At 39.5% G+C, this 24,812-nt stretch overlaps 2 protein-coding genes and 2 long non-coding RNA genes across 4 annotated transcripts; all 4 read left to right on the plus strand.

The window, feature by feature from the left end:
• Window positions 1-4,822: 4,822 nt before the first annotated feature.
• On the plus strand, window positions 4,823-6,918 carry LOC113306630. Its single transcript, XR_003338749.1, has 2 exons — window positions 4,823-5,324; window positions 5,422-6,918. It is a non-coding gene; the product is annotated as an uncharacterized LOC113306630 (long non-coding RNA).
• Window positions 6,919-9,391: 2,473 nt separating this feature from the next.
• LOC113306631 lies at window positions 9,392-13,853 on the plus strand. Its single transcript, XR_003338750.1, has 2 exons — window positions 9,392-11,121; window positions 11,220-13,853. It is a non-coding gene; the product is annotated as an uncharacterized LOC113306631 (long non-coding RNA).
• Window positions 13,854-18,163: 4,310 nt separating this feature from the next.
• Window positions 18,164-19,141, plus strand: LOC113305439 (putative disease resistance protein RGA4). Its single transcript, XM_026554470.1, has one exon. The coding sequence runs from the start codon at window positions 18,164-18,166 to the stop codon at window positions 19,139-19,141; it is 978 nt and encodes a 325-aa protein (XP_026410255.1).
• A 366-nt stretch (window positions 19,142-19,507) lies between these two features.
• Window positions 19,508-21,971, plus strand: LOC113305440 (putative disease resistance protein RGA3). Its single transcript, XM_026554471.1, has 2 exons — window positions 19,508-20,250; window positions 21,569-21,971. Exons 1-2 carry the CDS (start codon window positions 19,508-19,510, stop codon window positions 21,969-21,971), a joined length of 1,146 nt encoding a protein of 381 aa, XP_026410256.1.
• Window positions 21,972-24,812: the final 2,841 nt, after the last annotated feature.

Here is a 24,812-nt window from a genome sequence, read left to right on the forward strand (position 1 = left end):
ACCTCCTGGAACGCATGAAACTTTGGGAAACCGGGATAACCAACTGAGTTAGGTGCCAGTTTTATTATTATTTTTATAATTATTTTATTATTGGATAAAGAGTATTACATTAACTAGTTGGAAGCCTAACAAGCTAGGCTCCAACAACGCACTACTACATGAATTGAACAGGTTGCCGTGCTAACCTACCAGCGAGCCTCATGGGTAACTTAGACAAGGGAGCCGAAGCGGGAGGGGGGATGAGATGGTGTCACAAGGGGGGCAAGCTAACTCTACCGTCCATGTTAATTCCTGCAATATTATGTCATTGGGGGCTCCAACCTGGGACCTCCTGGAGCGCATGAAACTTTGGGGAACGGGATGACCAGCTGAGCTAGTGGCCCGTTAATTATTATTATTAGTTATATTTTTTTTGTTAAATATTATTATTATTATTATTATTATATTATTGGATAACGATTATTACATGAAACTAGTTGGAAGCCTAACAAGCTAAGCTCCAACGACATACTACTACATTAATTGAACAGGTTGTTGTGCTAATCTACAAGCGAGCCTCATGGGTAACCTAGCCAAGGAAGCCGAAGCGAGAGGGGGGCTGAGATTGTGTCACAAGGGGGGCAAGCTAACACTACCTTCCGTGTTAATTCCCGCAATATTACGCCATTGGGGGCTCGAACCTGGGACCTCCTGGAACGCATGGAACTTTGGGAAACGGGAATGACCAGCTCAGCTAGGTGCCCGTTTTATTATTATTATTATTATTATAAATAGCCACTCAGGGCGTTTTATTATTATTATTATTATTTTATTTTTTTATTTTATTTTTATTTTTATTGAAACGTACCTCTGAGGGATTTTATTGAAAATAGGGAAAAAAGTAATATTACATGGAAAATAAGGCTTTTATTATTATTATTATTATAAAACTCAACACAATTATTGTTATTATATTGGAAATATTTATAATTATCAATTATTATTATTGGATAACGATTATTATATGAAACTAGTTGAAAAACTAACAAGCTAAGCTCCAAAAACGCACTACAACATTACTTTAACAGGTTGCCGTGCTAGCCTACCAGCGAGCCTTATGGGGAACCAGCCAAGGGAGCCGAAGCGGATAGGGGGGCCGATTATATCGCAAGGGGGGCAAGCTAACTCTACCTTCCATGTCAAATTCTGCAATATTGCGCCATTGGGGACTCGAACCTAGGACCTCCTGGAGCGCATCAAATCTTTGGGGAACGGGGATGACCAGCTGAGATAGGGCTCGTTCTTCTTCTTCTTATTATTATCCAGGCAGTTCTTCAATCTTTTTAAGAATATGGTAGTGTCTTCCCTAAGTTCACCTAGTGTGGTGAAAGCTAAAATACCCAGCTCATATTCATTTGCTTCACAAGTAGCGAGATACTTGTTGTGTTTGCGAAGGACAACCTTTGCAATTGCCTGATCGGGTGCAAAATAACGAATATCACTCGTGAAAGGAGACACACCGGTGTTGTCGAAACAGGTATCCTTTCCGTTGATCCAATTGTACACCAGCAAATCCGCGGGTAGCATAGTGGTAGTCCCTGAAGAGAGACCTAGTGACGCTTCTTTACTTGCCGAAATACCAGCCTTAAAACAGATGTCGACAAAGATATCCCATACAAGATCATGGTGGAATTTAAGCCCGACCTCACTGGCACAATGTAGTGCATTGTCCCCGTATATGTCCATTTCTCTGTTGCAAAAAGAACAACGACTTCCTTCTTCGAACAGGGGGATGCCGTAACGGTAGCTGAGGACGCATCTGAAATGACGAGGCTGATTGTTTGGTTTAAGCCGCTGATGGGTATTGCCAGTAGGTAGTCTTGTGCATGCTTTATTTTGTTACTCTGCCAAAGCACAGTGTCTCTCACATACATGGTATAGGCCATGGGGATCTGTTTCTTGATAGCTTCAAAATATTGTACAACAAACGAATGCATGAAATGCATGGGTAGGGGGGATGTAGTACCAAAGCTAAGAGGAGGAGACTGAGTTCCGCATACATGATTGTATGTCTGCAGGGCTAGCTGTGAAGTTTCACTCGGTCTTGAAGTTGCAACCTGTTGCAATATGGTTCTTTGGACCGTCTGCGTCTGGAACTGCGAGGCAAGGTAGCAATATTTAGACATGTCAGACATCGTATAGACGCCCAGGCCTCCGTCTTTGATAGGAAGCGTCGCCAACCGGAACTGAAGTGGGCCAAAACCGAAGCCATCTGCTGTAATTAACAGCCGAAGGTATTGATGCAGGGAGTCATCATAGTGAGAGGCAGCATGCTCAACAGCAGCTGGTGCTGTCGTACGCATTGTGAAGTACAATTTAGAGACTCCTACATAGTTGCGCAAAAATAATAGCTCGCGCTGGGGGTCTTTCAGCTTTTTCACCATGTTCATAAGGTACACAGTCTTCTCGACTCGTTTGGAGACCATGTCTTTGCATAACTGTAGGTCTAGGCTAACCGGGCCACCTAGTAGTTTGACTCCGGCTGTTGGCCTTCCAATGTCAGGTTGGAAAACGTCTTTGTTGCAGCTCCGGGGATCTGCGTTAGGCCAGAATACTTCCGTTTTGTGAATATTGAGATGTAGACCTCGACTGGTACCTTCCTCCTTAATGATTTGTAGAGCTTTAGAAACTTCTAGGGTGTCACCAATGATCGTGCCGTCGTCTAAGTACCACGCCTGTAAGTCCAGTTTGTACTTGGTTGCAATGTTCTTCACAACAGGGTGCAGTGTGAGAGCGAATAGTAAGGGTCCAAGGGGGTCTCCCTGTTGGACCTCTTGCGCCGAGGAGAGGATGAAATCCTTATAGTACAACCTGGCCGGAGACGCATTGCAGAATTTGACCCATCGAGACAAAGCTGGGAAGTGTAACCTTACCTCCTGAATTAGTGCAGTACGATCCACCATGTTAAATGCATTCATGAAATCAATGAGTAACATGGTGGTGTCTGAACTATTGCCTTTGATGTCCAGTAGCATGTTGACTCCGTGAAGGATGCTTTCACCGCCGCATGGGACCCGAACGCCAAACTGATAATCTCCGAGGTACGACGACATTTCTTTCCCTACCTTTGTGGCAGCCAGTTCGGATACCAATCTCCTCCAAATGGTGCCTACGGTAATAGGCCGAATGCCACCACCAGGCTTTTGCAGGGGAGTTAGAGGAGCGCTTGCTATAAATTCTCCAAGTGCAGATGGGCAGTTGCCAGCTAACCATAAATTAACCACCTTGGTTACATAATTAAGTAAATCATCCGCTACTGCATTTGCTGAGCCGCTCATGGCGTCAAGGAGATGTTGAGCACGTAACCCGTCTCGTCCACATGAGGTTCTTTTGGGGAAACCTTTGATTTCCTTGAGCACATAAACATGATCAACTGAAATGGCATCACACTGAATGGATTCAGCAGGGATCGTTGGTGGAGGAGCCGGAGGGTGTTTACGCTGGAGTTCTGTAAGTGTATTTACTGTGAATGCAGCCACACCATCTGATCCCAAAACCTTGACTGCTACAGCGTAGTGTTCATCCGAGAGCTTCTTGCGGCAAGCATCTAGGTTCGCACAGGTCTGAGCTTGTTTGCTCTTAGGCTTGCTCAACTGACATCGTTTAGGCTGGTCCATCATTGTGTTGATCAGAGTAAGACATTGTGGTGTCTGAGCTTATTTTCTTCAAATTATTATTGGATAAAGAGTATTACAAACTAGTTGGAAGCCTAACAAGCTAAGCTCCAACAACGTACTACTACATTAATTGAACAGGTTGTTGTGCTAGCCTACAAGCGAGCCTCATGGGTAACCTAGCCAAGGGAGCCGAAACGGCGGATAGGGGGCTGAGATTGTGTCACAAGGGAGGAAAACTAACTCTACCTTCCATGCTAATTCCTGCAATATTACGTCATTGAGGGCTCGAACCTGGGATCTCCTGGAGCGCATGAAACTTTGGGAAACGGGGATAACCAGCTGAGCTAGGTGCCCGTTTTTTTATTTATTATTATTATTATTATTTATTATTATTATTATTATTATTGGATAAAGAGTATTACATTAACAAGTTGGAAGCGTAACAAGTTAGGCTCCAACAACGCACTACTACATGAATTGAACAGGTTGCCGTGCTAACCTACCAGCGAGCCTCATGGGTAACCTAGCCAAGGAAGCCGAAGCGGGAGGGGGCTGAGATTGTGTCACAAGGAGGGCAAGCTAACTCTACTGTCCATGTTAATTCCTGCAATTTTACGTCATTGGGGGTTCGAACCTGAGACCTCCTTGAACGTATGAAATTTTGGGGACGGGGATGACCAGCTGAGCTAGGAGCCCGTTCTTTACAACGATACCGTCGGTGCGAACGGCCAACCACACAACAGGAAACTGCCCCACAACTTTTAAGGTGCTTCATCTTCAATAGCAGGATGGACCACGCTATTACGTTGTGTTTTAAAACTAGGCCACCAGCGTGACTGTGATCCAAACCAAACATCCAAAAACCTGATATTCAACTCGGACCGAGTCAGTTCAAATCTCGAATCAAATTAAGGCATATTCGACTTAGATCCGGTCTCATAAATTTGGATATTATCCGATCTTATCTTCTTACACATGGAAACGGATGGCGGGTACCGTTTCTAAATAGGAGTCCGAGTCGGACTCGGCAAAAAAGAAGAGTCTAGAACGTGTGTCATTTACAAGCAACTAAAAAAATCTAAAACGCGTCATTCCATTATAAATCGGGTATTATCTTGACCGCCTTAAAATAGCCCAGTAACCAACCAAATCACGTTAGCTGCATCTCAACCTATGATTTAACTACACCGTTTAATCTCATTCGTTCATTCTTTCTAAGGTTTTGCTATAAATAAAGGCTTCATCTCTTGTTCTAGTAATTGTTCTGATTTTCGGCTTTCTCTGGTTCTTTCTCGTACGTTTAGATGTAGAAAATTTTCGCAATCGCTTCCTTCATTATTTTTATTTATTTTAGGTTTTCCATCATATTTGATTTCGAATTTTCCGTGAGATCGATTTCGAACAATTTTTCTTTTTCAGATCAAAGATTTTCGAAATTAAAATTTTATTCAAAACAATTCCAGTTTATTCAATTATATTTCCCGTCTATTTTTGCTTTTAATTTTGCAGGCAACTCTGTGAGAACGGAGAGGAGGATGATTGTTGGATGGAATTTTGTGGATCTGGGTTCACTCAGATTTGTAGGTGCAAGAGCAAAAAGAACGAAAGAAATCATTCGTTCCAGGATGTTTAGATCTTTGATGTACAGAAATCATTGGTAGGAGGAAGGTATCATTCATGGTGAACAAGCTCTATGTAAGAGTTTTGCGTGTCAGATCTTCTTTGTCATCTGACCTTTGCCATGACGGGTGCGCTTGCTTGGCAGGTCAAAAAAATACATAATAAAAAAGAAGAGTTTTGGTGTTGAACAGGGGAGTTCGCACGGGGTGTTTTTTTTGCCCGGGTTCTCTCCTGTTGTATGTTGGTGTCCCTTTGTCTCTCTGAATTCCTATGGCCATACAAATCATGTTTCTGATCATCAAGATCATCAAAGTCTTCAAGGTTCGAATCAACATCATGGGATCTATAGAGTCTCGCTCAAGGAAGTTTCAGAAATCTGCCGATCTAACCCGCAAGGTAAAATTATTTTTACAATACACCTGATTTTTAGCATGTTATTTTAGATTGAACTCCGAATGAAACGAATCCTCCCAAACAAGTTAATACATTCCCCGAAGAAATTAATACATCCCGTAATTCTGATCCCCCGCTACAATGTAACCTGGTAACTAAAAGTGTGTATTGTATATATTTTCTTTTCCACCGTTTTCCCCCGAAACATAGTTTAGTTTGATTCATATAAAGCAAAAGCATTATTGTTTAGTTTGATTCATATAAAGCAAAAGCATCAACTTCTTCAGTTGCTCAGTTGCTCATTTGTTTACTTTCTTCGATTTATCAATTTATTCCGAGAAATTCAATATTCTGAGAAATTCAATCATTAAGAGGAATGTGTTGGTCAATTATTAAATATTGGGTACAGTTGATTAAATTTTGGTTACAGTTGGGTACTTTTTGAGATGTTAGTTTCAAGTTGGAATGCATTCCATTTTCTTAAAGTTCTTAAGATTTGAGGTTAAAAATGAAACATCAACTCCAAGCGCAGGAGAAGAAACAGGTTTCTCATACTGTGAATGGATCTTGTTGTTCAAAGTACTCTGGCCTGGTGAGCTTTCAAAGTAATCTGGCCTGGTGAGCTGAGCCCTGTAGTTGTCATGAAGTTTCAAATTTATCATGATTTCTTATAACTAGTTGTTCTTTATTCCATAGTTATGAATTTCATTCATAACTATAGTAGTTACTACTATTACTACTATCATTCTTTATTCCATAGTTATGAATTTCATTCAGAAATAAGAATTATTCAGAATTATTTATCAAGTAGATATGCGTACCAATTGGTTATACTCCTAGCATCTTATAACTATGTCATTCTTATTTGGAAATTCATTCTGACATAAGAATTGTTCAGAATTTATTTATCAAGATTTGGTTATACTCCAAAGCGCAGGCGAAAGGAACAACTTTCTTATACTAATATTCCAATCTGGCGATTTTTTGTTGTTCAAGTACTCTGATCTGGTAAGCTGAGCCTGAGCCCAGTAATTGTCAACGGGTAATCTTGAGGTTTCAGATTTATCATGATTTCTTATAATTATGTCATTCATTAGCTGAGCCCAGTAATTGTCAGCCGGTTATCTTGAAGTTTCAGATTTATCATGATTTCTTATATTTCAGAAATAAGAATCGTTCATAATTGCACTGGTATTTTTTTAGTTCTTATTCAAGTGCTACCAAATGTCAGACTTCTGGAAAAAAAAAAGTGTTGTTGAAAAAAAAGTGTTGTCGGGACTCGCTGAAGTGTGTTGCATTTGTATAAAGCCTTCATGTATTGTTGGACTTTTAAATATTTTCATGCTTCAAAAAAAAAAATAAGTGTTGGACTTTTTTCAAAACGAACCGACAAACTTAATTGTGGGATTTATGGACTCATAAGCTCAAAATGGCAAGAGCACCCAAACCAGATTAATGTGGTTTGTGGAGGTTGATGGTTCAAATCCATCTGGGTCCTATTTTGAAACTGTGTTGTCTTCGGTGAGTATTGACTTGTTGACCTTATTGAATCAGTTTCCAGGTTGGCAACTGGCAGAGTGAGTTGCCTCGTGGAAGGTTGAAGGGAAGCTTGGAACAGTGCTTCATAATTAGCCAGACTTCCGGAAAAAAGAAAAAAGTATCTTGCGACTGTTGCTGATTGAACTTGAAGATCAAATGCAGCCAGCTTCTATTTAATACTGATAGTAAATATTGTCCCTCGAATAACCAGCATTTTGAAATTAAGATATTTATCTTAGGACCAGACCCAACAAATATGGTTATTTTGTGTTTGCTTACTTAGAGATACTAGGAGCTGTATAGACTTCATTGCTTTCTTTCACACCAGATGAGAAATGGAGGTCGTCTCGATATTCATCTACGTACTCTTTGGAAAACCCTTTTCCATTCCCATGTGTTTATGCCATTATTCAATCTTCCTCTTCATACTTGAATGATATCATAACTTGTATCTTCACGGTGAACAGGTCCCTCTAGGCCATGGCAGCTGCGCGAAGCATTTGGCGGATTATAGGTCGTCTCCTTGGTTGTCCGGCGTTCTAGCAATTTACAACAGGGAATGACAACACTGTTCTTTACACTATATTAGGTATGATTTAACTCCCGTTTTAGAAAATTTTCTGATCTTGAGAGTGCAGTTAATTCGTCAGAGCCTGAAATCCTAATTAAATACCTAGTTAGGCAACTGCTTTGGTAAATCCTTTGAGAAATTAAATCATTTAGCACTAGCTTTTGTAACTAAGGAGGCCACAGAGGTGTTGACGTTTCGTTTTAGCCACAGAGATCACAGCAAACGTGAATGTGGTATACAAGGCGTGTGCTGTATCCCTATACGATATCAAGAGGTAAGTTTAACGAGGGGGTATTGGAAGTTGCACTTGATCCTGTATAATATCTAGATCGGCTTTCTTGGAAACGGTGCATATACAAAGACACCGTCGGTGCCAACCACCACATAAAGCTCACCCTACAGCTATTAAGGGACTACTTAAGGCTAACCCCTATGGTCTTCTAATCTAGCAGCTAGAGTGGCCATTCACGTCAGTTAGGGCAAACCTCCTAAGTCCTATGGTATTGCTAACCTAGCAGCTACATTAGCAGTCCACCTCATCTGGGATTACTGTCCAGCGCTGTTTGGTTCAGCGTTTTAAATTTCAATCGTTATATCAAATTTTGTGATTTTTGTGAACCGTGTGATTTTTGTGATTTTGAGCGCTGAACCATTCAGCGTTAAGGTATGAGCGCTGAATCATTTAGCGCTTTAAATTTCAGTCATCAGATCAAATTTTGTGATTTTTGTGATCCGTGTGATTTTTATGAGCGCTGAACCATTCAACATTGTGACCATTTTTTTTGAACGTTTCAATCTGGCTGTTAGTTGAAGTGCGAGCACTTGTTAGGAGAGAGAAGTAGACAAAAATAGTGTTAACTTTTCCCAACACTTTTTTCTTGATTTGCAACTCTTTGACCAATCTAGCAGCTCAATCTAGCCCACAGGGGTTAGGCTAAACCGTATGGTCTTCTAATCTAGCAGCTAGAGTAGAAGACCACGTCAGGGGGTCACCATCTAGCACTGAACAATTCAGCGCTTTAAATCTCACCCGTTAGATCATAAAATTTTCTCCCAGCGCTGAATGGTTCAGCATTTTGGTTACTTTTTGAGCGCTGAACGGTTCAGCTTTTAAAACTAGCTGCTAGTTGAAATGCGAGCAAATGTTAGGAGAGAGAAGTAGCAGGTTTAGATGTTAACTTTTTTCTCACACTTATTTTTTAATTTGCAACACTTTTGGCCAATTTAACAGCTCAATCTAGTCCATAAGGGTTGGCCTTAGCCCAAGCCACGGTAGCAGGATGGACGCTCGCTGTTATGTTTGTTTCAATTTAGGATATACTGTAGTTTGTAGTATTATACAATCGCTCCGAAACGGACTTCGTGGTAGGAGTCGGGCACAGGAAAAAAAGAAGAGTCTAGAACGTGACTAAAACGCGTCATGCATCTAGGACCATACATAAAGTTCAACGCCAATAAACCGTAGATTATCTTGACCGCCTTAGAACAGCTAATAACCAACCAAATCACGTTATCTGTATCTCAACCTTTGGTTTCCAACTACACCGTTTAATCTCATTCGTTGGCTCATTCTAGGTTTTGCTATAAATAAATACTTCTTCTCTTGGTTTAGTTATTCTGATTTTCGCCTTCTCTTCGTTCTTTGTCGTTTCGTTTATTCCTAGATCCACCAGAAACTTTCTTTGAGTTTTCTTTTGTTTGATTTTCAGAAATTCTTTTTTAGGTGGTTTTAATTTTCTTTTTTCTGCCTCGAAAACAAATCTATTTCGATTAAATTTTTTCTTCAGATTGGTTTTTCAAAACGGTTTCAAAATTTACTAGATCTAGATTCCTGTATCTTTCTTTTCTATTTAGATTAAATTTTTTCTTCACGATTGAATTTTTTTTCTTCGGATTGGTTTTTCAAAGCGGTTTCAAAATTTACTGGATCAGATTCCTGTATTCTTTTTTTCTATTTAGATTAAATTTTTTCTTCACGATTGAATTTTTTTTCTTCGGATTGGTTTTTCAAAACGGTTTCAAAATTTACTAGATCTAGATTCCTGTATTTTTTTTCTTTTGAAGTTGCAGGCAATTATGTTAGCAACGGGGAGGATGATTGTTGATGGAATTTTTTTGGATCTGGTTTCACCAAGGTTGGTAGGTGCAAGAGCAGAAGAAAGAAATCAATCGATACATGATTTTTAGATCTTTGATGTACAGAAATCATTGGTAGCGGAAGGTATAATTGATGGTGAACAGTCAATTTTGTGAGATTTTGTGAGGATAGAGGTATATATATATATATATGAGATAGATGTAAAAGAGATCGATACAAAAAGCTCTATGTATGAGTTTTGCGTATCGGATCTTCTTTGTCATCTGACCTTTGCCATGACGGGTGCGCTTGCTTGGCAGGTCAAAAGAATACATAATAAAAAAAAGAGTTTTGGTGTTGAACAGGGGAGTTCGCACGGGGTGTTTTTTGCCTGGGTTCTCTCCTGTTCTCTGTGTGTTGTTGTCCTGTCCATCTTTATGTTCTTGATTCCATATCAAACTCCACTGTAAATCTGAACATCGAAATTCGAATCCTCTGATTCGAGGATAGATCATCAAAATCAGCGAAGGCTCTGGCGTCCCAATCAAGGAATTTTGCAGCTTCCGACCATCCAACTCTGCAAGGTATAATTATGAAAATTATCTTTTTAACTTAAATTAACTTAAATTATCTGTTTTTTATATTAAATCTCAGCTCGACTTGAGACTGATTAAGCAGTCCCCCAAAATTTTATACATCGCCGCAATCAAAGTTTAATTTCAATTTTTAAGCATGCAATTTCTTTCCTTAGTTTTAGATTTATTTGAATGTCAGGAAAATTATGGATGAATAATTGTTCTCAAGGTCTATAATACACTATTTGGATTATTTTTTCAGATTTAAATTGTTTATTCGAATCCATCTAATTCTATGACTATAATTTTGAAGATACATCGAGAGCAATTTTGTATATTGAGTTAATTTTGTATATATAATTTTCTTGTCAGTTCCATAAGTTTGTATATAATTTTCATGTCAGTTCTATCCATAAGAGAGGTAGAGCAATTTGCAGTTTTGTATATCGAGGGATTTTGTATTTTTTGGTAAGGACATCAAATCAATCGGTAGTTAGATTGAAGGTATAAGAGCAGGCGAAGGAAAGCGTTTTGGGGTGCTTGTGGTAGTACTCTTTACCAACTCTCTAATTTACCATTTACCATACCATCTGTCTTGTTATACAAGTATTGTCAGCTCTGTAATTTGCACATCTGAAGTTTTTGTTATACAGAAGTTCTTTGATATTTGATGTTCAGAATTATTCGTATGTAAGTGCCTACTTCCCTGAGCTGATATTTCCATTGGGGCCTCCATTCCATGTGTTCTATTCTAATTTTTCATGTCTTTTCATGTCTTTTTGTCACAGGAATCTTTAGATGCCAACATGTAACCAACTACTAATGGGTCCATGGATTTGTTGTGGTTTAAAATTTGGTAGTCCACCATCCACATATTACATGCATATATACCTAAAAAAAAAAAAACCAAGACATATTACACACACATACATACTCTTTGAAAAACTAAAACTAAATGAATTATCCTCATCACTTCACTTCTGGTTCTGGTCCTTGGTTGTTATACTTCTGTATTTATGGACTCATAAGCTCAAAAGGCCAGAGCACCCAAACCCCGATTAATGGTTTGTGGAGGTTGATGGTTCGAATCCATCTGGGTCCTACTTCGAATTGATGTGTCTTTTGTTGTGGCTAATATGCTTCAAATTGCTGCTTATTGTGTGTTGCTGTGACTAATATTGCTTTATTTTGGCTAGGCTAATATTGCTTTATTTTGGCTAGGCTAATATTGCTTTATTAGGCTAATATTGCTTCAATTGCTGCTTATCGTGAGTTGCTGTATGAAACTGGCAGTTGAAGTTGCTGTAGTTCAAGTCCAAAAGAAGTATGTTACTAAAGATCATGCTGTGAGTCTGTGACTAATACTTGCTTTATTGACCTTTTGAACCAGTTTCAGTTTGTGAAACTGGCAGTTGAAGTTGAGTTGAAGTTGCCGTAGTTGAAGTTTGAAAGAAGCATGTTACCGAAGTTCATGCGCGCTGGCAGCCTTTCGTAGTGCGTCTTCCAGAAGTATCTCTTTGAGATTGATTGTTATATGTGCAATTACTTTCTTCAAGACTAGTTCTCCTGATTCACTAACCCCATACAGTTCTCCTGGCTTGCCAACCCCACAGTGGGCAGAAAGCAGGATCCTTCTACAGTATTGCTGGTCAAAGAAAAGAAGCCACTATATTGCTTATTATAAATGCGCAAACAGTTTTAAGGGGGATTAGTACTGGACTGGGATAAGAAAGCTATGGGGGGCTTATTGGTGCCCACCGCCTACCTAGCTACTCTGCTGGCATAGTAAAGCTATGATTCAACTTTTATTGGCTCACTTAGCACAACATCACGTCATCATTTCTGATTTTGAGGGGAAAGGCTACTGCAACTTCACAATCCAACTTCACAATCTCAGGAAGCTATGGACCAAGACACTAATGACATCACTTTAAGCCATGACACACTCAAGGGTTTCAAAAATCCCCATCTATTTAATCCGGCCTTGCTAGCAAAGTGACATGGAGATTACTCACAGAGCCTGATGCCCCAGGGGTTCAAGTACTTAGAGCTCGCTATTTCGCCAACAAGGATTTACTCACAGATGTGCTACCAGCTACTGCAACCTTCATATGGAGAAGTATTTTACAGGGACTTGAGATAGTTAAACAGCATTATATTTGGGCTGTTGGTGATGGTCACCAAATACAACCATGGAAACACCACTGGCTAACAATCTCTCCTCAGCCTCAACTGGATCAGCCTCAGTATTCGACTCTATCTCATTTTACAACAACAATCAGCAGTGGGACTTATGACAGCTTCAACTTTATTTTACCCCAGCAACCCTCAATGAAATACAGAAAATCCCATTATTTCCTCAAGCCATAGACAACTTGCAGCGGGCTTTCACAAGAACAGGCAAGTTCACTGTGGGTTCTACTTATAATCAGCTAATTATCCAACACCAGCAAGGTATGAATTATACAACAACTTTCTCTGCACATTACTGGTTAAAATTATGGCATATGAAAATCCCAAGCAAACTTCAGTTCTTTATGAGGAAACTATCACACAATATTTTACCTGTTGCATCCGTGATATATAAATACTCTCCTCAAAAGTGTCAGATGTGCGCAATGTGTGGGAATGAGGTTGAAACTACAATTCATCTGCTGTTAAAATGTTCATTCGCAAGAGATGTTTGGTTTGCCACTTCAGAGTATTTATGGCATCATCTTATTCCAGTTAACAACCTACAAGAGTGGTTTTCATCGTGGACCCAACAACAGAATCCAGTCTCATTTCAGGCAGATCATTTATCCAATCTGGTGGTGGTTACTATGTGGTTTGTATGGAAAGCTCGTTGCTCCTTAGTGTTCCAGGCCATTAAACAATAATCCAATCAGCACTATTCATATAGATCATCATGCATCAGTAGGCAGTACTAGGCCAAAACATCTGCATATGCACCGGACTCCTACTCCACATGGATGGGTCTCTATCAATGTTGATGCTTCTATGATTACTACTAATAGCAACTCTTCTGATACGGGTCTGGTTATACGTAATGATGCAGGAGTTCTCTTAGCTGCAAAAACCATCTCAACAGAGGTGTGTGACATTGATCAAGCAGAAGCACTTGCAGTCTTGGGAAGTCTAGAATGGTCTCAACAAATGCATTGTAAAAAACTAATTGTACAGAAAGACAATAAATGAGTGGCGGAAGCTATTTTCTAAACTTGAATTGTGCTGCAGAAGAGAAGATTTTCAACTCATCAAGTACATAAGAGAGATGCTTTCTTTGTTTGATTATTGCTCTGTAAATTATATCAACAGAACCTGTAACATCCTGCAGATGTTTTAGCTAAATTTGCTCGTAAAAATCTATGTAATACAGTGTAATTAAGAAGATTACCCATCAAAAATCTATGTAATCAAAACAATTGGTCAGCGACATGTTCAAGTAATCTGTCAGCTGATACCGTTGCGCTGTAGTATAATCAAGAAGATTACCTATTCCATTAACGACAACAAAATTCCAAGGAAATTCCCAAACAAGAAGTTCCCAAGGAAAACGTAAATCAAACAGTATCTTGAGCAAAAAAATGAGAAGAATCGGAAATTGAAGAGTACAGACAGCAATGAGAGAGGAAAAGGTGCATCCGTATCTTGAGCAACAATACATACTTGACGTCCATTAAGTCTATGATTCGGCCTCGAAGATTTGTTGATCGTCATCTGGTTTTGATTCTCCTTGTTGTGTACTTGGTTTGCCATTGTCGACGAGTATCTACCAAATAATAGTCTCACATAGAAGAATGCGGTAATCAGAACTATGTTTATAGTGTATTAGGATTGGACTTCTAATCGCCAATCGGTTGTGAATTGGATGCCCAACCTCATAGTCCTATATGGGCTATTAGCAAAGCTAAAACAAATAAACCTTTGCGAAGTAAGCGAACATAGCCCTAAATGGGCTATCAGCGAACTCAAAGAAATAGCTCCGGACCTCTCCATTCACAGTTGATTGGTTTTTGTTGCAAATTCATTCGTCGCATTATGGCTTTCAGCATAAAATTACTTAGCTGGTTTTGCTTGTAAATATATCGAGATTATCTCTATCTCAAGTCTGTTTAACTTGATCGCTGTTGCACACATTATTTTTATACTACAGCACATATCATCTTATGGATCTAGTAAACTGAATTCAGCTTTGTTGTCAGTAGTAAGTGCTCTAGTATTAGAGGAAGTTTGATCAGAAAGTTAGATGTTTTAAATGACCAAACGCCCGCCACTTTGTCACCTTATCAAGATTCAAGAATTACCCTAAGAGGGTGATAGAAATACTGAATCCAGTCAGACGATCTTACATCTGACTAAATACGAATCAGACTCCGAGTCAGACTCCGATCCCGAGTAACTTTTATCAGCCACCAAGAGCACTTCATACTTCATACTTCATAGTGCCATCATCTTAATCTATTTTTCTCTCTCTCAAACTCTTTGAAAAAAGCCCTAATTTTTCATTATTTTCTTTCATAATTAGATTCATATGCTCAGCAAATAATAATTCCAGATCCAATTACTTCTTTTCCTTCTCTTCTCAAATACTATCGAAGTGAAATTGCTGAAAAGGTTTAATCTGAAAATAGTAAAACAAACTTATACTGATACACTAACCTTAAATGGGTTTAGCTACTGTAGTCTTCCCAGGTGCCCCCCCCCATGGTAGTAAATGGGGGGTACCTGGTATGACTACATTTGCTCAACTGACTCCTTTACCTCCTCATGATGAATCATCAAGGGTTACCTTCTGACTTGGTAGGGATTACCAATGAAGATCAAGCACACAACATCTGCTACAGGTAACTTTTTATTTATTTTTACTTTGTTCTGTCTTTTATTTGTTTTTGTTTAGGTTGTGATTGCAGCAAGCCATTTTTCTGTTGTTGCCATGTCTGTAAACCCATAATGAGGGAGGATTAGTTGGAATATAACATTATCTTCAATACAAATTGCAGTTGCAAGTACATTTGCATGTTAGATAGAAACCATAGAAGAAGGAAACTAGAAACTGGACCTACATATCTATTACCTGAAATGCCAATGTGTTCAACTCCTTGAAATCAGATAAATTTGTAGATTCGGATGCCTATCATTTCTCTTTCATTGACTAGAATTTAGAGATACATCCTTGTTCTTTGTTGGGTAACCTAACAAAATGATATTGCGGATCACGATGGCGCCTGCAGCCTGTTTTCTTTATAAGTTTCAAAATGAAATCTTGTTACAAACTAAAATTCTATTGCATTTCCTATTGAATTTGTGCCCCTTTTATAGCTATTGCGATAAGAGCCTTAAAGGACACTCTTCCTTAGCTCGTTAAATCTATATCTGAGTGCGGGTCTGAAGATTGGTCTTAGCTTTAGCCAATTATTTCAAAGGAAAGCGAAGCTAACAAATTTTAAAAAGGGAATAGTGTATTGAATTAGTATATTGGCGGCCTTATGCTTTGTCGATGGCATGAGTTGTTTGTGTACGCCTGAGCGGGAAGTCTGGAGCATACCATTGGTGAAAGTGGGACACCTGATTATGCATTCCTAAGCTTTGGCTAGATAGGAGTCATCGGGAGATATGTAGCCAAGTCCTATTTGTAGTTACAGCCTGAACTAGTAATTTAAAAAGAGGGCTAAAAATTTCTTGTTATCATTCATCTGTAAGTGTAACTTAATTCCCCTCTCGGTGCAGTTTTATATGGTCTGAGCCTGCTCGATAGATCCTAGAGAGTGCAGTGTGAGCTTTGCAATTATGCTTGCAGATGTTTTTGCTGTAATGCCGAAATTCCACTCACCAGGTAATGTGAGAAAAGTTTTTTTTAACAGAATTTACGAACTTTTAATTTATTATCTTGTCAGCTCCCAAGGTAGCAGGTAAACGAGACACATTTTTAAATGGTGTAGAAAGAAGAGTGATCGGTGATTTGAACGTCTTATGGGATTCATGTGAAATGACATAACTTTTTTAGCTGTAGATTTCATTTCTCATCTTTACATGAAATCTTAAGTGCTCAAAGTGTTCTCTGTTTTTGTCCGCAAATTATGATAGAGTTGTTCATACATTGCTATAAGCTCATGTTGGATAGAAGTTTCATTTATCTTTTCTTTTTCAAAGGCTAGAATTTACAATAATCAGGGGAAAAGGCGATTAAAAAGTATAATGAAGTGTACTTTTTGTACAAGTGAAAATAAAGTAGATGCCCCCCTATTGAACAGTGTAAATCAAGTTAATGCTGAACTTTTGCAGCTTGCTAGCACAATCAAATTGTTCTTGTTGCTCGATTTTAAACATCTTTCTTCACTTTCGACCGTGTTTCAAACTTATACTGATAAGTTTGCTTGGCCTGGATTAAAGTTGTAATTCACTCAGGCTGACAAAGTTTAAATTTAAGGGTGGGCTCATAAGCTCAAAACGGTAGAGCGCCCAAGCCTATTACAAGGTTTGCGGAGGTTGATGGTTCAAATCCATCTGAGTTGCCATGTTATTCTTATCCACTGTGTAGAGTTATTGATGCCAAGGTAGACGAATCTAGTTGGAGCTGAACCTCTATTTGTTTGATATAATCTTGCTGGAGTTGGGCAGTCGAATTTCTACACTTGGAACCGTCCCACCAGTCAAAGATTGGCTTCCCCAGATTGCTTATGAGTTCCCTGGAAAAAAGCAAACCACAACTGGTAAATCTTTTCATCCTTCCATATTTTAAGGTCCCCAAGTGTTGGGAGATCCTGAAAGTTAAGTCATCTGTAGCTAAATCTCTTTCTCGAAAATTTAGTCATATAGGTAAGGAGTTGCAACAAAATTATGCCTAACTTAATCTATTTGTCTGTTAGGTACAATATACTGTGTTATGCTTCTTAGGTATGGCTAACTTACCTATAGTGAAGCACTTTCTTAAAGGGATCTACTTACTACTAATTACTAATGCTCTGAAAAAGATTTTTAAATTGTTATTCTGTTGTTCTTATTTGTTTGTGGTTATCTCAGACTATGAAGTCTTGAAGATTCATAGAGTGTGGTTATCTCACAGTGAAGCCTTGTAGAAACAATTTCTTTCTCACCAAAAATACTTATTAAATTCTAGTGTGTTGAATACGAGTCAATATCTATGGGGTTACTTTGATTGATATCCAAACCCTTCGTTCTCATCAAATCGAACGATTGAGATGATGATGGTTTACTTGTTAGTTCTTGGTGATGATTATGGAAGTGTTGATGGATATAGTGGTAACGTCTATGGCTATTGTGGTTGTGGTGGCGGTGAAGTTGTTTAAATCATCTGGAAGAAGGTAAGTTATGCTCTAAAGCTACAGTTACCTAACCTGTTTAAAATTCAATTATGTCATGACTTCATTGAAAGTCTTAGAGATGAATTCCTTATCTGTCCTCCACGTTGTGGTCGGTATCGTGTTTATTGGCATGAAATTTGGTGCCAGTTGTGGGCTTATCTCACTGTTCCAAATGAACTTAATTTATTTCAACTTGGTTAATTAAATTCTAGTCAAGTTGTTGACTGGGTGTTTTTTTGATGGCGGTAGTTGATTAGTGAGTTTTCTGTCTTCTACATAGAGGTACAACAAGATTTCGTATCACTTTTCTAAACTTCTGCTTTTTGTTCTGAATTTGTTACTGCATTCATATAGACAATCTAATCTTACTCTCATCATCTTAACTTTATAAAGTCCTCTTAACTATAATGGCAGTCGAGGATGCACTTGTTGGTGGTGCATCAGGAATTTTGAAAAGGCTGGTTTCTGTTGTTTCCGGTGAGATTAGTCTGGCTTGGGGGGTCGAGGATGAACTGAAAAAGCTTAAAGACAATTTGGAGTTGATCAAGGCTGAAACATCTAATGCAGAGAAGAGGCAGGGGAACAATGCTGAAGTTTCACTCTGGATAAAAAGGCTCAAGGGAGTTGCTTACGATGCTGATGATGTTCTAGATGAATGTTCTTATGAAGCTATGCGTCAATCTGAAAAGAGCTGCAGTAAGGTAAAAGACTTTTTTTCATCCTCCAGCCAAGTTGCCTCTAGTTTTAAAATGGCTCACAAAATCAAAGCTATCAACAAACAGTTAAACCAAATTGCAATTGATATGAAAAAGTTTGGGTTTGAATCGATTAGTTCCACTAGTCGGTACGATGACCAAACTGCTGAGAAACGTCAGCGAGAAACTCGTTCATTCTTTGGAGATTTAGAGATTGTAGGAAGAGAGCATGATAACTCAGAGATAGTAAGGCTGTTAACCTCATCTTCACTAAGTCCTGATCAACAAGAAAAAGTCTCTGTAATATCCATAGTAGGCATGGGGGGACTTGGAAAGACCACTTTGGCTCAGTCCATCTACAAGTCAGTAGAAAAACACTTCATAAAAAGACTATGGGTTTGTGTGTCTGATGAGTTTGATATTTACAAAATCTTACTAGACATTATGGAGTCCAGTACTAGTTCTAAATGCCCAAAATTTTCAAACATTAATGTATTGGTAGATAAAGTTCTAAAAGAATTGCAAAACAAACTATATTTGCTGGTACTTGATGATTTGTGGACTGAAGATTTCATGGAATGGAATAAACTTAAAAGTTACCTAAACGTTGGCGCAGTTGGCAGCAAAATCATTGTCACCACTGGTAAACAAGAAGTTGCATCTGTGGTACGGGGTGTAATTCCTCCGTAGAATCTAAATGTAATATCAGAAGCCGAGTGTTGGTCCATTATCAAGAACAAAGCTTTTTCTCCAGGTGGAGCATCTAAGACTCAATTTATGGAGAATCTAGGAACACAGATAGCTAAAAAGTGTGGAGGTTTGCCGCTGGCGGCAACCTTTCTAGGTGGTCTTATGCACTCACAGAATAGTGAAAGTCACTGGATATCTATCAGAGACAACCAAAGCTTAGTAACCTCTGAAAAAAGTGGCGGAATCATGCCGATATTGAGACTGAGCTATGATTATTTACCCTCCCATTTGAAACAATGTTTCTCTTGTTGTTGTTTATTTCCCAAAGATTGGGTATATAAGAGAGAAACATTGATTCGACTGTGGATGGCTGAAGGGTTCCTCCTTCCCCCTAATGGACGAAACCGACACTCATCAGAAGATATCGGTAATGATTATTTTCTTGATTTGTTATCTAACTCTTTCTTTCAAGATGTGAAAAAGGATGAACTTGGTGATATTCAAGAGTTCAAAATGCACGATTTAGTACATGATTTTGCACGAGGTGTCGTTGGCAGTCATGAAGTTACGTGTCTGAATGCAAGTGAAATGGAGAATGATGTATCTCAAGCCCGTCTCTTACAGTTAATTATCAAAGAAGGAGCGTCTGAATCAGTCTCTAACGCCTTGATCCATGCAAAGAAACTGCGGACAATTTTCTGCAAAGAAGGGCGTTTTCTTGATCAGAATCTACCGAGCAATAAGCGTTTACGTGTACTGTATCTTCTTGGTGATTATGGTAGTCCGATAAATGTATCTTTCCCTTTTATACACTTGAGGTTCCTTGATCTTGAGGATTTTAGAATTGAAGATGCTCATGGTGCGTCCATCGCTCAACTCTACAACCTGCAGACTCTCAACCTTTCTTACGCCAAGAATGTTCAGATGCTTCTCAACGGAATTGGTTCTTTAAGAAATTTACGACATCTTCATCTCTCGGACTCAGATGTTGAAGTGTTACCAGATTCTCTTCTCCGGCTCACAAACTTGCAGACGTTAAATATTTCAGATACGAAGATCAAGAAGTTACCCATAAATATTGGTTCTCTTCCCTTAGAGCAACTGCAGTGGTGCGATCAAAACCAAAGATCAAAGATCAAAAAAAAGACCAAATTTTGGGTTTAGTCCGTGTTGTGACGCAACGGTACATGATTAAAATTTCGTCAGGCGGACTTTAAAAGTCCGCCCCATTTTTTTTTTCATCAGGCGGACTTTTAAGGTCCGCCCCATTTATATTCCATCAAGCGGACTTTAAAAGTCCGCCCGTTTTTTGCAAAATTCCATCAGGCGGACTTTAAAAGTCCGCCCATTTTTTGTAAAATCCCATCGGGCGTAATTTAAAAGTCCGTTCATTCTTTTTCTTTTTTATTTAATTTCAATTTTCATCGGGAGTAATTTAAATCTCCGCCCGTTAACAAGCGTACTTTAAATTTACGCCCAGCATCAAACGTACTTTAAATTTACGCCCGACTATATTAGAATTTGGGATTTGGTCGCGACCATATTTGGTCTGGAAATTGATTTTTGGTCCAAATTTGATCTTTACTCCGTCCCACTGTGTTAGGATCTCATCCCATAAATTTGGTTATACTCGCCCACTGTGGATGCTCTTAACATTTCATTTACAAAAATCACAGAACTACCTGATTCAATCTGTCTGATACATAATTTAAAGAGGTTGGTATTGAAAGCATGCAGTGGGCCTTGTAACCTGGGAGCTTTGACAGAATTAAGATCTCTTGATTTGTCTAGGAGTAGAATAACTGAACTGCCAGATTCTTTGACTAGCAACGTCTGCAAATTAGAGTTGGTGATCCTTGAGTTTCGTTGCAAGATTCCCAAAGATATCAAGAATTGGGTGGAACTGAGACATCTGATCAGTTACAATGGAGGGACTAGAGGTATCGAAATGCTAACTCGTCTGGAAGTATTAGATTTCTACTCGGTTCGGAACAACGTCCGAAGTGATTCAAGCGGGATTGAGGAACTAGCGAACCTTAATTCTCTTCGGATGTTAGAAATAAGGCATGTAGAAAATGTGAGAGGTAAAATACACGCCGAGAGAGCTAAGTTAATAATAGACAAGCAAAACATTCGAGAACTGAGTCTTTATTGGAATGAAGAAGAAGAAGAAGAAGAAGAAGAAGAAGAAGAAGAAGAAGAAGAAGAAGAAGAAGAAGATGAGGCTGCTGGTAATTCTGATATGGTGTTGGATGGTCTCCAACCTCATCCTAATTTAAAAGAATTGCTGATAGTTAAGTTCTCTGGTTTTAAACTTCCAAAGTGGATGGGTTCATTTTCTTGTCTCCCGAATTTAGTGAAATTAAATTTATCACATTGCAATGGATGTAAGAAGCTTTCTGCACTAGGTATGCTTCCATGTCTCAGGGTTCTGCTCTTGTCGGGAATGAATTCTGTCAAGTGTTTGGGTGAGGAGTTTTATTACCAAGAAAACCAACAGGAAGAAAGCCAAGGTGCTACAACAACAGCATTCCCTTCACTAATTGAGTTGAGTGTTAAATATTTTGGAGAATTAGAAAAATGGTTTACTCCGCCACCACCTTACCGATCCTTCCCTATCCTAAAGATTCTATGTATACAGGGATGTGATAGATTGATATCTATACCAGATTTACGATCATGGACTTCTCTCAGAAAGTTAACTATCAACGATAACAACAAATTGGAGGAGTCGTTACCGTATGATCTCAAGAAATCGCTCGACTTTCTTAAAGAACTCTATGTTAATGATATGGCCGAGTCCAATAATTTGATTAGGGAGATGATGTAGATCAGCTTGTTCTCCTACGGTTCATATCGTTCAACATTACCATTCTCTGTTTCCCCTCTCGATGATAACAGGAAGATGCATTTGTGAAGAAGCTTGGTTATACCACAGCACTATGAGGGAGTCTTATTAAGCTGCAGGTACAAGCTCGGTTATATCTTGAAACGTGTTTGCTTAATTCTGTATAAATGACAAGAGAGAATTGTTATTTCGAATTGATACCAACAATCCAATGCTTAGCATCAAACAAAAGTGTGTGTACATATTTCATCATCAAACACGTGTATGTGAGAAGACACGTGGAGAGCATGCGGACCAAGTCATCAAAACATGATGACACACGCCCACAGCCAAGAAGCCCATCCCGTCGACGTTGGATCTTCGCCCGAACAAATCCAAGGGCAGAAGTTAAAGAATGTACCAAAAGCACGGTGTACTGCGGAGCCCCAAATAACTCCCGAAGAGTTACTTTATCTCATCCCCAAAAGAAGCCAAGATCAACGGTGAAGAGAAGGTTGACTGACATGGACGTGACAGGGGCAGAAGACACTTGTCTGACACGAGCATGCGTCTCAACTACCCGCATTAAACACTCTGAGCAGTGTACGTGTCGATCAACCCGTGGAACGAACGAGAATGACTCTGCATGATCAAGCAATGAACGAAGACCTCTGCGTGATGGACACAAAGCACAAGAAGATAAGGTTCCAGCGACTCTCAGAAACTGGTCCCACACTCTAACCCTATAAATACCCCCTCTCCACCAAGAGAGAAGGGGATCGAAAAGAGAGAGAGGTTTAGAGAGAAGTCGAGGGAAGAATTGTTAGAGTAAGTTTACCTTTTAAAATTCGAAAACCTATGTAAACTCCAAAGTCATTCGACTACCTCTGTAATCATCAAATGCATAGTGAAAACGACAACCCTGTGGATGTAGGCCTTAGTGCTGAACCACGTAAATCCCAGTCTTATTTACATTTCAGCACTTTACATCCAGTTCATATTCCACGAGTATTAGTTTTACACTTCGTTTTCTTTATCTTCCTCTATGTGAACGCCTCTGGTGATGATATTAGACGAGGAAATGATAAACCCGAAGGTTTTGAGACAAGGAATCAATACAATCGTCTCATCAGTGCGAGCAAGTGTATAGAATGCGAACATTGTTTGTGAACATATAGATGCCTTCGTGATTTACGTGTTCACAATTTGGCGCTAGAAACAGGGATTTCGTCCCGGTAAAAGATTTATCTTATCCTGTGATTTCACCTTAAACTAGCATATGATTGCTCTGCTTCATTAGCTCTAGCAGTATTTATCTTTTGTTAACTTTATTATCTTCAAAAACACACCCATTATCTTCATTATCTCTAGCAGTATCTATCGATGCAGTTTAAACTGGTTAAAAGATTTATTGCTTAGATCCACGGATTTACATTTTTTAGATCTCGTACGGACCTGTCTCTTCGGTGGGTTTTCGTACATTTTCAAAGGATCTACGTGCATCTTCCAAGGGATCTTCACGCGTTTTCATGTGTTTTCAATGAGTCCACACTTTTAATAGACCTTAACCCATGTATTTTAAATCATATGTTTTAATCAAATGAGCCTCCCTAAAGTTTTCTCTGTGGCCCTCGGGCAGTTTCTCCCCATCTTGGAATAGGGTATTTCGCAAACTAAACCGATCCACACGGACATTTCTGTTTCTCGCTGTTTGAAATTCCCTTGTGTAGAAAAGAAAGCAACAAAAGGACCCAAGATGGAAAAGACGCAGGAGGCAGGAAAATCCAAAGCCTCGTCAAAGGAAGCACCAAGGACAACCCCGGTCATCACCCGAAGCAAACAGAAAGGAGACAAAGCCAAAATGACTAGTCAGAGGCAGAATACTGCGGAAATCACTTCGCCTATGAACGCTAACTCTGTTGCAGCCGCGGCTCTCAGAGCAGCGGATACAAAGTACAGTACGGCTGCGGCAGCCCCGAAGGCTGCAGAAACCAGCAAAACTTTTGCTACGAATCAATTCCATCAACCAAAAGAAAGGGTGGCTGAATCCAGAACACATCAACCCGCGCATCTGCCAACCTTCGGAATGCCATCAACAAACGATCAGAATCAAACTGTGCCGGCGGTTCTAACACCGCAGATGGGCACTCAGCCTGAAAGACCAAATTTTGAAATGCCAACAATCGAAGCTGATCCTCTACCACCTTTAGTGCAAACCGTAGAAGACGGCGGCACCATGGACGTAGTAGCACGAGCTGGGACTCCTAATCAGGGGTCAAACCAATCACATCGACTGATGGCTGAGCTTGAAGAATTGAAGAAGAGCCAGCAGGTTTACACAGATGTCGTAGCTTTGCTGGCCAGAGAAAATCAATATTTAAAAGACCGGATTGACCTAAGCACGAAGACCAGCTAACAACTTGATGAAGCAAATTCAAAGGCACCAGAACCTAAACGGGACCGAAGAGTCATCGTAGCAGACGCGGCTAGGGGAAGTAGCGCATCCGACCCGTATTATAATGACGAAGAGTCAGACTATCACGGGCAGGAGAGCGTAGGGCACCACCGCGTGATGGAAGAGCTGCGTGATGAAATGATGGCTGAGATCAGGCAGTTAAAAACTAGACAAGGCGGGGGAAGGTTAGAATAGGTCATGAGAGAGGCTAACTCCACGCCCCTAACTCATCGCCTGGCCAACACCCCTATTCCGCTGAAGTGCCCTGTCCCGACCTTCGAATGCTATGACGGATCCAGTGACCCCGCTGCACATATTCGGTATTATAACCGTGTCTTAGCCAGGTGGAGACAGAACGACGCCGTACTCTGTAGATACTTCCCATCAAT

This window comes from Papaver somniferum, chromosome 8 (genome assembly GCF_003573695.1).
Source record: "Papaver somniferum cultivar HN1 chromosome 8, ASM357369v1, whole genome shotgun sequence".
Lineage (NCBI taxonomy): Eukaryota > Viridiplantae > Streptophyta > Magnoliopsida > Ranunculales > Papaveraceae > Papaver > Papaver somniferum.

Bases quoted from the DNA above. Each gene is read 5' to 3' on its own strand.
- LOC113305439 (XM_026554470.1), top strand. From the start codon at position 18,164: ATGGCAGTCGAGGATGCACTTGTTGGTGGTGCATCAGGAATTTTGAAA.
- LOC113305440 (XM_026554471.1), top strand. From the start codon at position 19,508: ATGGCTGAAGGGTTCCTCCTTCCCCCTAATGGACGAAACCGACACTCA. The intron at 20,251-21,568 runs GTGCGATCAAAA...TCCATGTCTCAG, and splicing joins CCCTTAGAGCAACTGCAGTG to GGTTCTGCTCTTGTCGGGAA.